This window comes from Monodelphis domestica, chromosome 2, assembly GCF_027887165.1.
Source record: "Monodelphis domestica isolate mMonDom1 chromosome 2, mMonDom1.pri, whole genome shotgun sequence".
NCBI classification, from domain to species: domain Eukaryota; kingdom Metazoa; phylum Chordata; class Mammalia; order Didelphimorphia; family Didelphidae; genus Monodelphis; species Monodelphis domestica.
The window spans coordinates 495,101,578-495,114,590 of NC_077228.1; the positions used below are offsets into that span (position 1 = coordinate 495,101,578).

Consider the following 13,013-nt stretch of genomic DNA (forward strand, 5'->3'; position numbering starts at 1 on the left):
GCCTATACAGGCTAAGCCTTTCTCCCCGGCTTATACATCGCTATTAGGGGGAGATATTACTATTGCTTCCTATATACAGGAGTTACAGCACAAACTACGTGAACTTCATGAATCCGGAGCTGCAGTACAAGCTGGACCATTAGACTTTTCTCTGCATGACCTGAACCCAGGAGATAAAGTTTATATCAAGAATTTCAAGCGAACTGGAGCAACTCAACCTTCATGGGAAGGACCATTCCAAATATTATTAACTACTCCAACATCTATAAAGATTGGAGAAAGAGACTCTTGGATTCACTGCTCACATGTGAAGAAAGCATCTTCTGCTGAGACTGATTGACTCTATCCTATCATATGAATTGTGACTCTATCTTATCATATGAATTGGAGATAATAATCCATAGACAAATGGATGTTTTTTTTTCAAGAATATATTGAATTACTGATTTTTTTTCCTTATTTTTTCTTATTTCTTTTTATTTTTTGATCAGAATATTTGATTTTTTTCTCATTTTTTTGTACTGAAGGTACACATAATTAATATTAATATTATTTTTTTCCCTGCAGTAATACAAGTTAATATATATACTCTTGCTATAATATCAATATATGCCTAAAAGCTTTAAACTATGGGAACCTGCCATTTATTGATAAAATATTATAGGACTGTGATTAATGTTTGTGTCTGATTCCAGGAAAAGGGATAAAAACAAGGAGCACAGACTAAACCTGAATAGTGCCAATAGAGCACACATGAAATATTAAAGTGAGACTCAAGGTTGCGACGCTTAACTTATGTTTAAGTCGTAGGACTTCCTTGTATCTATACTCCTTTTGAAGTACTCAAACAAGTACAAAGCTTGACTATCATGCTGGCTCCCTATATCTCTGAAAAAAAAAATCAGACAAGGGAATGACATTTCCCCATCAAAATAGAATTCTAATTCTTTCCTTCTTATATTATGGCAACTTCCTGTAGTCTTGGCTACAAATGGCTAAGTGAAATATTACTGTATTCTGTCCTACATACTTGTGGGATAGAAATTACTTTAAACTGGACCTATACAAGGCCTATTTTGAATTTTTCTTATGTTTTTGATTATTTTTCTATTCTTTTGATAATTGACACATACACCCCCATAACTGAACATTGCATTCTGAGCTAAACTTGATATTTTTTTTAAATACTTACTTCAGGGGGGATTGTATTTTAATTTAAAATCTAAGAATTTTTGAATTTTTTTTTTGTTTGAGATTTTATTTTTATAAAAATCCAAGACTTTTGTTTAAGATTTTACTGTTATAAAAAATTTTCAAAGATTTTGATTTTGTTCGAGAAAAGATCTTCAAGAAAGAAGCTTGAAACTTTTATATCCAGAGAATGAACTGTTGCAGAAAGATGCCAAAAACCTACACTTCATCAAGAAGATCAAGAATGAACTTTGGATGTGATTGATTGGACTGAACTTTTGATTGAACATTTATTGTAACATTTATGCCAAAAGGGACTGCCCCTAATTTGGCTTTCTGTCAATGCGCCTAGCAAACATTGGTTTTGCTTTCTTTTCTTTTCTATTTCCTCTCTCACTATTCTAATTTCTCTTAGAAAATTGAATATTGTGTATATCTTTAGTTAGAAGTGAATTTAGAACTACAAAATGATTATGTTAAATGATCAATGGGGAGACTAGTCTCCCAATGATCATCAGGGGGGATTGTAAACCTCAAATTTCCTTAGACTTATAATTGTTGAAAATTTCACCATTGGGATATTTCATACTTGGAAAATTTCTTACTGATAGTCTATTGGAATGGGAACTCCATTGGCATGGGAGGTTCCTTCTCTTCCCTTCTTAAGATTACTTTAGGACAGAAACCCTTTGCTGAACAATGGAAAGGACTTTGACCTATGCTTAAGCATAGAACAGGAATTTCTTTGAGTCTTGATTGATTTTAGAATTGATACAATGGAGATACTTGGAATAAATCACCCTATTCAGTCCTAATAGGATTGAGTAAGGGCTGCAGCCTAGATCAAAATTTAATTATTCCAATCTCTACCATACTCAAGTTAACAGGATTTAGAAAGGGCTGTAACAAAAGAGTAAAGATTTAATCATTTGAAAAATATGACCTTCAACAGACATGTGCAAAAGCCAGAAACCTCTGGGCGGTCCTGGGTTAAGCGAGAGCCTCCATTGACAGGGAAATTGATGAAGAGTGATTGGTAGATGTGAGGACTGAGGGGAGGCAACTTGGATGGTTTCCTTAAAGATAGGAGGGTCTGGAGACTCGAGGAGTTGGGGGGATTTTTTGGGTTGGTGTTGTTCCTGGGCTCTGAGGAAGCTTGCTCTGAAGGAAGCTGAAGGTGGGGGCCTCTGAGACTGTTTCTCCATTTTGGACACGTGAGTAATAGGGACTGGTCTCTTTTCTTTGCCCCAGCTATCTAAGGGCTTGGGCCTTTTGGCCCAGCCTAAACAGAAGGGGTATTTAAGCCCTATTCCCTTCTCTCCCCTTTCTCTCTCTATATATATCTCTAATTCCTTTCTTGCTCCTATTGTAATTAAACTCCAAAAAAGGCTGACGGCTGACTTGAGTTTTTCATTTAGGAATTACATAGCTGATTCCTTGGCGACCTTAAATTAATATATATCAGTCTTTTAAAGTGATTCCCTTGTAACACCATGTGGTGGCCCTGGTGGGGAGATCCCATTTTTGTCTGTATCTTTTGTCTTTGGGAGGAACTGGCTAAGCACAAAGCTAGCTTTGTTTTATCTGTAAACAAGACTGCTCTTAGATAATAAGACCAGTTAGTTCCGGTCTCAAGCTGGGAAACATTGCACCATGTCAGGGAAAGTGCACATGCACATCTCCTTGGCTCTACTTGATTGCTCCTGGCACCCAGAAGACCCACCTCTTGTCTTGATTGAGGCCTGAGTAACCCAATCAGAGAGACTCTGGAAAGGGACATGCCAAAGAGTATAAACTGATGAAGAGTACAGAAAGTCAGTCTTTTTTTCCAGAGACAGTGCTTAGGAGGCACCCTTTCTGGGCTTGCTTAGCTTTGAACAAGAGCTAGCTATAGCCAGCCAAGCACCTCATAACTTTTTCTCTCCCTCTCTCTAACCTGCTTTTTGCTATTTAATAAATAATAATTTTTAAATTAAAATTCAGTCCCCATGGAATTTTAATCATAACATTGCCCAGTCTTTTGGTTACAGGTTTATAGGGGGAAAAAACAACATGCTATAAAATTTTGATAATAACATAAGCCAAAAATGGTACTAAGACCAACACTTTATAGGAATGGACTTTAAGTTCACAGATTTATGAAGCTACAAGTAGATTTCATAATAAGATATCACTCAAGCACAACAGAAGATTTTCCCAAAAGTAAATAGCTGTCAAACACTGTTGTTGCCTTAGCAACTTCTTGTCCAACAGGTAATCCTGATGCTCCTAAAAGCCAAGGACTAGAACAGAGCCATTCAGACAAAAAATAATTTAATGGCTATTTTCAAAGTTGCTTTCATTCTCCTATGGTCAGAGAAACAATTTCCATTTTTTTTTGTTTGAACTTGACATTCAGATATTATATATTTCTAAATGGAAGAAATGGAGGAGAACTTAGCATTTTTCTAGGTGGCAGAGTAGATGAAGCACTGAACCTGAAGTCCAGAAAACCAGAGTTCAAATCTGGACTGAAAAATTTCTCTTCACTCAGACTCAGATTCCTCATCTGTAAAATCAATAGAATAATAGCACTTCCTTCTAGGGTCATTGCCAGGATAAAATGAGATAATATTTTAATACATTTTGCAAAAATACCAGATAAATCCTAGCTATTTACAACTCCTTCATTTTACAGTTGAGAAAACTAAGGCCCAGAGAGGTGATGTGACTTTTCCCAGGTCACATAGAAGTTGTAATTTGAACCCATGTCCTCTGACTCTAAATCTTGTTGCTGTTCCCCTGATACAACCCCTTGTTCATATCCAATTTTTTTAAATGATTTTTTTTTCTTCTTGTGCCATTCTAAACTCAAGCTTATTTTTAAATTACTTTCATGTCTTTTAAAAATTTATTTATTTATTTGGTCAATTTCAAACATTATTCCTTGGTGACAAAAATCATATTCTATTCCTCCCTCCCCTCCCCCCTATCCTTCCCATAGCAATTCCACTGGGTTTTACATATGACCTTGATTAGAACCTATTTCCATGTTGTTGATGTTTGCACTAGGATGCTCATTTAGAGTCTACATCCCCAGCCATATCCCCTCAACACATGTAATCAAGCAGTTGTTTTTCTTCTATGTTTCTACTCCCACAGTTTTTCCTCTGAATGTGGATAGTGTTCTTTCTCATAGATCCCTCCCAGTTGTTCAGGATCACTGCATTGCCACTAATGGAGAAGTCCATTACATTCAATTGTACCACAGTGTATCAGTCTCTGTGTACAATGTTCTCCTAGTTCTGCTCCTTTCGCTCTGCATCACTTCCTGGAGGTTGTTCCAGTTCCCATGGAATTCCTCCACTTTATTATTCCTTTTAGCACAATAGTATTCCATCACCAACATATACCACAATTTGTTCAGCCATTCCCCAATTGATGGGCATCCCCTCATTTTCCAATTTTTGGCCACCACAAAGAGTGCAGCTATGAATATTCTTGTACAAGTCTTTTTCCTTATTATCTCTTTGGGGTTCCTTCCATATCTTAATGAATCTACTGAATTATCAAATTGGGAAGCTATTCAATTGTGTACAGTGGGAAGATTCTTAGATAAATTCATCCTTTTTCTTTTCTTAGCACATACTGCTACCTTCTAATAAAAGATTCATTTGTCTCCTTCTTCCCTGTTTCTAGCAAGATGAATATAAAAGAAACAAAGAATCACAGGCAGCCAATTATTACTTCCTAGGGATAAGGAACAGGTCAGCTGTCAAGAAAAAGAAAAGTGTTTTATATCTAATTATCCAGTCATAGACAAATTTGAATTTCTTTTCTGGATTTCAGCCTAGATCAGTAAATTTGATCTAAAGTAAATAAGGCTTCAAAGGTAATCAATCTAAAATATTCCCCTTCCCCTAGTACCACTCACAATAGTCAGGGATACTCAAAAGCACTAAAAAGAGGCTAAATTTTATTTCATAATTCCACAGAAAAAGTTCTTGAATTTTTTCACAATGGGAGAAAAAATGCATGTATTTTCTGACCTGGAAACATATAGCATAAAATCAAAGTTTGAGAGATAGAAGCAGCCTTAGAGATACCCAAACCCTTCATTTTCAATGTGAGAAAAGAAGGCTAAGAGATATTAGGTGACTAAGCAAGGTCACACAGCTCATTAGTTGGTGGTAGAGCTAGGTAATTCTTTTTTTTTTTTTAAACCCTTACCTTCCGTCTTGCTCCAAGGCAGAAGAGTGGTAAGGGCTAGGCAATGAGGGTCAAGGGACTTGCCCAGAGTCACACAGCTAGGAAGTGACTGAGGGCAGATTTAAACCTAGGACCTCCTGTCTCTAGTCCTGGTTCTCAATCCACTGAGCTACTGAGCTACCCAGCTACCCAGCTACCCAGCTACCCTCCGTAGGGGAAGTTCTTATCCTAAATAAGTCTTATCTAGGATATCCATTTTCTCAGATCACTTCCAGTGTTACAGGTCCAATATTTTACAGAGTTGTGTGGAGAAGGTACTTATGGCAAACAAAATGATTCAGAAATTGGGTTTTGGATATGAAGAATCAATTTATTGACTGGGCTAAGAATCAGTAAATTAATGATCAGCGATCTCTCTCAGTGATCAAAGCCAAATCATACAGTCTTGAACACTTTAAATACAGTCATGAAAATTCTATCTCCACTAAACAGCAAAAGACATCTCTAATTGCTGGATACCTAATGAGGTTAATATTTTCCAACCTCACCCCAATTACTTCATGATGTTGGGGTGAAGAAGGCTTTTGTCCCAAGATTCCAGTAACCTTTGGATCTAAATGGGAAGATCTAGATGAGTCTGTTTTAAGTTTTGGCCCCTATACCTCATTTCAATGAAGAGATCAAGGACAAGAAGAGCCTACCACTTCTAGGAATTTCTGGCTCAGGGCAGCTCTGCTTACAGAGAAGACATAACTCAAAATCTTGTTTTGAAAAAGGCCCATTTTATTTTTTATTTTTTTTAACCCTTGAAGTGGCGCATTTCATAAAGTGAGTCCGGACACCCAGAAGTTCAATTAATGGAACCAATATTATTTATTCATAATACATACCTAACTGGCCAGGTGAAAGTTGCACCAGACTGAAGTTAAAATGCAGTTTTTATAGGGTGCAAGACAGAAAGCAAACAATGTTAATTTTGAGACATAACCTTCATGGAGCAAGCAGCCTTTTCATCTAGAAGCTAAATTAGTCAGTGACATGGAGTACAAGGCATTCCTTGTATCTTATCACAGCTGCCGGCACTAAGGGAGTTATTTTCTCATGGATTCTAACTATTCTGAGCTGACTGACCTTCACAGTAAAGCTCATTTCTGAATTCTATTTTCCTAGAAAAAAACAGATTTTTCTGGTCATTGACTTAGTTTACCTCACTTCACCCCTACCTCCTGCCTTAGAATCAATACTGTATATTGGTTCCAAGGTAGAAAATGTATAATGGTTAGGGAATTGGGATTAAGTGATTTACCCAGGAGATCAGATTTGAAGCCAGAACTACCCCCTTTCAGAGCCTGGCTCTCAATGCACTGAGTCATTCAGCTGCCCCCTGTAAAAGGCCCATTTTAGAAGATGTTTCAGGGCAAGGAATTTGAGGACATTTCTAGACTGTCAGGAAATGTCTTTTTAAGTTTGGTGAAAGATTGAGGAAAAGTTTAGATACTAAAAGCAATATAACAGATTAATATTAAGAATCAAATGATACAGAAAAATAATTTTCCTCATACTAAATGATTTTTTTATCATCATCATTATCATCTCTTATCTCTACCTCACCTTCCTGCCATTAATCCCTGCTCCCCACAGCACAGTAAGCAGTACATTGTTTCTCTCATTATCCAAAGCTGCAGAAGCCAAAAGATCTCTTTTTGAAGAGTATAGAGGTATAAGAACTGTTCTTATACCTCATAGCTACTTGTTAGCTGTATGGCCTTAACAAAGGTTTTTCATTGCTGTTATTTTTGTTTTAATAATATTCTATTTTCCCCATTACAGGTAAAAAACAATTGTTAACATTTGTGACTTTTTCAAATTGTAATTTCCAGGTTCTTTCTTACTCTCCCTCTCCTTCTTCTTCTCTGAGGCAGTAAGCAAACTCCTATAAATTTTACACTTGTAATCATATAAAACATTTTTTTCACATGAGTCCTTTTGTATTAGTTTTCATATTTGTAAAATGAAGGCATTAGGCTTGATCACTGATAAGGCACTTTCCAGCTCTGATATTCTGGAATTCAGGGAAACACAAAGAAAAACTGTAGTGATTCTTCTGGCTGAAAATAATGTTAAAAACCCTTTTTAAAAAAATGTTTCTAATTCAGAGCAAAAATAACAATAAAATCCTAATTCCGTGTAAGCAAAAGAGTGACTGTGTTTGCCTTTCTTCTCAAAAAATTTAACTGCTCAGAATGATTCTTGGAAAAGAAAGCAAAATTGAATGAATTCTTTTAAGTCTATTTTCCTTAAAATAAAGCTTCTACCTCTAAAAGACATGAATTAAAGGAGGAAGATGGAACTCTAGCAAAAAAAAAAAACAACCCTAAAGGGTCATATTCTGCTGCAGGGAACAGCTGCAGTAGTACCCAGAGTGGTAACCATGGCAACCTGAGGCCCTTGAGGCCGCATATTGTTTGCTCAGCCAGAATCTCTTTTAAGTGCCAGCAGGAATCGGAAGTGGGGAGACTTCATAAAGAGCCAGCCAATCCATCAGCCAATGCTTACTCTAGAGACAATGAAGTTCCACTTGTAAGTAATAATAAAAAAGAGTTCACATGTCTATAGTTCTTGGGAAAAATTAAAACAAAACAAAACAAAAAAAAAAAAAACCTTTCCCCACCATAGGTATTATTATCCCTATTTCAGAGGATGAGAACATTGAGATCCCAGTGAAGTGGTCCATCAGGAATAAAAATTAGATCTCCTGATCCCAAGTCCTGTCCTAGATCATTTATGTATAAGCCTTGGGGTTTCCACTAAGCCATTCTGTCTCTAAATAGAGAGCATCTTAGGCAAGCCATTTAAGCTTTGTGGGGCTCATTTTCTTCATCTGTACAATGAAGAGGTTGGTTGTGTGACATGACTTCTTAGGGCCCTTTCAGTCCCAAATCTCTGAGCCTGTTATCAGGGCTCTTACCTTACTCTCTCATACACCAAATTATATATGACCCTATTTGATCTTTACTGCCGTGCTATGCAGCACATAGGACATATAATAATTATTCCCATTTTTCTATTGAGGAAACTAAAGTAATAAGGGAATCCTTTGCTACTGGTATTCAAATACCAAAGGGAAAAGAAGAAAATGGGCAGCAAGAGGTTCTTCTAATAAAGTCCCCAAGCATGGACTCTCTTTTTTTCTTACTCAGGTTTCTTATTATTCTTTTTAAGTCTGTCTTAGAACTAATACTAAATTTTGGTTCCAAGCAGAAGAGTGGATTAGGGTTAGGGAATTGAGATTAAGTGATTTGCCCAGGATCACACAACTAGAATGTGCCTAAAAGTTTAGATTTGAACACAAGGCCTCCTGACACCAGACCTTGCTTTCTATCCACTTAGCCACCTAGCTTGCCCTCAGGCTTCTTCTTGAAGCAGGCCTTTTCTTTCATATTCTGCTTGGTTAAAAGATCTGCTAAATTCTTTTTGCCATTGCTGGCAAAGTTAGTTCTTTCATCTATAAAAGGAGGCCTGGTTAACTTCCACTGGCACCATAGCTAGGCAGAGTAGCTATTCTGACTAGGTCATTTCAAGTAACTGAATTACAGTATAATAGAACTGGAAACCCTGGAAGTCCCCTCATGTTGCAGATAAGGAAACTGAGACCCACCAACCATTCTTGAATTCTTAACATCCTTTGACACTGACAAACATCCTCTTCCCTTTAGGTTTTCAGGACACACCTCTTTCTTGGTTCTTCTCTTTTGCTGGATCTTCATTCAGAAAACAATGGTTAGTTAACTTAATCGAGGCTTTGTCCTGGGTCCTCTTCTCTCTCTCTCTCTCTCTCTCTCTCTCTCTCTCTCTCTCTCTCTCTCTCTCTCTCTCTCTCTCTCTCTCTCTCTCTCTCTCTCTCTCCCTCTCCCTCTCCCTCTCCCTCTCTCCCTCCCTCTCTCTCTCTCCCTCCCTCTCTCTCTCTCTCTCTCTCTCTCTCTCTCTCTCTCTCTCTCTCTCTCTCTCTCTCTCTCTCCAGGCCTCTTTATTCCCTGGGACACAATATTGAATTTAGGCAAATTAATAATTCTAAAATGGATTCTAAGTGTTCAAGAGAAAAGTCAGTTGATGTGGTAAGTTTTATTATTGTCTTATTTTAAGAGATTGCCACAGCTACCCTGCTTTCAGCAACCAACTTTCTGATCAGTCAGCAGCCATGAACAATGAGGTAAGACTATCATCAAAAAGGCATAACTGGATAAAGGCTCAGAGGATAGCATTTTTTTTAGCAATAAAGCATTTTTAATTAAGATATACATATATTTTAGATATAATACTATTGCATACTTAATAGACTATGACATAGTATAAACATAACTTTTATATGTACTGGGTAACCAAAAAATTCCCATCACTGACTTTATTGTGATATTCCCTTTAATGAGGTGGTCTGGAGCTGAACCCACAATATCTACAAAGTATTTTTATACTGATGGTTCTCAAAAGTATTTATCCAATGCTTCAATCTCACATCTCCAACTATCTAGTAGAGATTGTGAACCACATAGCCTGTAAGCATCTTAAACTCAACATGTCCAAAGTAAACACATTATCTTTCCCTCTAAACCCTTTCTTCTTCCAATCTTCCCTATTACTCTTAAAGGTAACACTAACTTTTCAGATGCCCATTGTCACAATCTAGGTGCCATCCTCAACACCTCCCTACCTTCCACCTCCCAATAATCAATAAACATTTAAGTACCTACTGTGTGCAAGGCATGGTGCTGTGTTAGGAATACAACTACAGGCAAAAGGCAATCACTGCCCTCAAGTAGCTCACAACCTATCCTCCCATATCCAATTTGTGGCCAAGACCCAACGATTTTACCTGTGCCCCCATGCAACATTGCTCCAATATATTTCCTTTTCTCCTCTTATACTGTCACTACTTTGGTGCAGGCCTTCAGCTCCTTACATCTGGGCTATTTCATTTTTTTTTAAACCCTTACCTTCCGTCTTGGAAGATTTTAGTTATTTTTTTTAAACCCTTACCTTCCGTCTTGGAAGATTTTAGTTATTTTTTTTAAACTCTTACCTTCCGTCTTGCAGTCAATTGGCTCCAAGGCAGAAGAGTGGTAAGGGCTAGGCAACCACTGAGCTACCCAGCTGCCCCCACATCTGGGCCATTTTAATAGTCTGCCTGCCACTTCAGTTCATCTTCCATTCAGGTGCCAAAGTGATTTTTCTAAAATTCAGATGGGATCTTTTCACTACCCTACACAATCGGCTCTTGTAATTGGTAAACTGGATCCACAATAAAATTATTTGTTATTCAAGGTCTTTCCTATGCCCCACCTTTTTCAGCCTGGTTTCAGTACCAACTTTCCCCAATGACACTGTCCTCTTTGCTCTTCTATGAACAAAAACTTTCCATCTCTCAGCTCTATTTTCTAGGCTGTCCCAGACGCCTGGAATACTCGCCCTCCACCATACTGAATTCTATTACCTCTCTGGCTTCTTTCAAAGTCCTATTAAAATCCCAGAATCTACAAAAAAAAAAAAAAAAACCTTTCCCAAGGTCTCTTAGTTCTAGAACCTCCTCTGTATTTATTATTTCCTATTTATCATGTACACAGCTTTTTTCTACATAATTGTTTGCATGTTGTTTGTTCCATTAGACAGAGCTCCTCAAAGGCAGGGGCTGTCTTTTGCCTTTCGTTCCATCCCCAGCACTTAGCACAGTCCCCGGCAAGTAGCAGACCCTGATTGACTGAATGACAAAAAGCACAAGTTTTTGAATGTGCAATCCATTCTCTTTAAAATTCCAATAAATGACACTTTGGAAATTTGCTTGAGAATGGCATGTTCCCTTTGCTAAAACGAATTCTTAAATTAATTTTAACCAATAAAATGACATTAAAAATCTCAAAAGAGATGATTCATATTATAAATACCCCAAAACTTAGAGTTGAGACTTCAACCTTTAGAAACCCACTTTCTAAAGAAAGAAGGGAGGGGAAAGAAAGGGAAAGGATCAAAAAGGGGGAAGGGGTAGAAAGGGGAGGGAGAGAAAAGGAAATGGTTCAGTGCCATGCCCTCTTCTAGGGGGAGGAGGAGCCAGTAAGGTCTTGCGCACTAAGACTGCCTGTTTTCAATCCGGTCCGATTACATTGTATATAAGGACTAACTCCTTTTCGAGCAACACCGGTTTGGGCAGTTGTAATTGGTGCTGAATATGTCTGGACGAGGAAAAGGCGGTAAGGGCTTAGGCAAAGGCGGTGCCAAGCGGCACAGGAAAGTGCTCCGGGATAATATCCAGGGCATCACCAAGCCAGCCATTCGTCGTTTGGCTCGGCGCGGCGGCGTCAAGCGTATCTCGGGGCTCATTTATGAGGAGACCCGCGGCGTGCTCAAAGTCTTCCTGGAGAACGTGATCCGGGACGCCGTCACCTACACGGAGCACGCCAAGAGGAAGACAGTCACCGCCATGGACGTGGTCTACGCGCTCAAGCGCCAGGGTAGAACCCTCTACGGATTCGGCGGCTAAGCCAGCTGCATTTTGCAAGTTCGCCAAGAAAAACCAAAGGCCCTTTTCAGGGCCAACCACAGAATCTTTCAAAGGAGCTGAACGCTCGGCCAAGTTTATTCAGGTAGTGGTTTGGTTGGTTTGCAAATTGCGTCACTTAAGAGATTTTTACTGTTTAGGGGCGAATCCAAATTTCACTCGGAAATGTGCTCTTGGTTCTCGTTGGCTTTTGTTAATACTCTCCGAAATGGGAGGGTTCCCAGTCCGGTGTTCTGATTGGGTAGACAGCGCTCCAGTTGCCGTTAGCGTCATGCAAATGAGGAGATGCTACTCCTTCCTTATTATTGGCTGTTACCACAAAGGCAACTATTTGGCGGGCAAGTTTTTGTTTGTTACTGGATAATTAATACTTCCCCGCTGGTGAAACGTAGGTAGGAGAGAGAGTAATTAAGTAATAAACAAGGTCATTTCTAGGAGGCGGCTAGAGATACTAAACCCCTCAGGACCTGTGGTAGGAAGTTGCCCCTAAACTGGTCTTTGAAGAAAGGGTGAAAGAAAGCCAGAGGTGGTGAGGGAATGCATTCTAAATGGGGGGGAGGGGTGGTTTTGAGCTAAGGCACCAGAAGCGGAACATGGGATGTGGAATGATTGTAGAAGGAAACAGTCTCGTTAGCTGAAATAAAGTGAGGTGAAAGGGAATCACATACAAGATTGGCAAGTATTGTTATGGATGTAAAAAGGAAGCCGTAAGATTTGAAAAAGTCAATGACGAGCAGATATTTTAGGCTTATCAATTTGATGGCTGGATGTGAGGGCTTGGGGTAGGAACTCTAAGAGAAGGGGAAGAATAAAAAATGTGAAGAACATTATTCTATATCTTCCCTATCACTGTTCCTTTTGAGCCATGGAAGCAGTTATACTTTGTATCTCTTCCCAGGTAATAGGATCTTTAAACCCTCTGGGAAGCCCTATGCAAGTATAGACTGATTATTGCTCCAAATGCAGACCTACTAGGATATGGTATCTGTATGGTATCTATGTTCCAGTCAATCACAGTAATCACTTCTCTGGAGTAGGAGACCATTAAATAAACACGAAAGATCCTCCCATGGAAATATAGAAATCC

General features: G+C 38.5%; 1 protein-coding gene and 1 long non-coding RNA gene across 2 annotated transcripts; both read left to right on the forward strand.

Moving 5' to 3' along the window:
* Positions 1-7,665: 7,665 nt before the first annotated feature.
* On the forward strand, positions 7,666-9,673 carry LOC107651016 (uncharacterized). Its single transcript, XR_001627322.2, has 3 exons — positions 7,666-7,959; positions 9,096-9,159; positions 9,523-9,673. It is a non-coding gene; the product is annotated as an uncharacterized LOC107651016 (long non-coding RNA).
* Positions 9,674-11,554: 1,881 nt separating this feature from the next.
* LOC100013511 (histone H4) lies at positions 11,555-11,978 on the forward strand. The gene has a single exon (XM_016429137.2). The coding sequence runs from the start codon at positions 11,597-11,599 to the stop codon at positions 11,906-11,908; it is 312 nt and encodes a 103-aa protein (XP_016284623.1). The 5' UTR covers positions 11,555-11,596; the 3' UTR covers positions 11,909-11,978.
* The last annotated feature ends 1,035 nt before the right edge of the window (positions 11,979-13,013 follow it).

What these genes read in the sequence shown, in the direction of transcription:
- LOC100013511 (XM_016429137.2), top strand. Translation starts at nt 11,597, where the DNA reads ATGTCTGGACGAGGAAAAGGCGGTAAGGGCTTAGGCAAAGGCGGTGCC.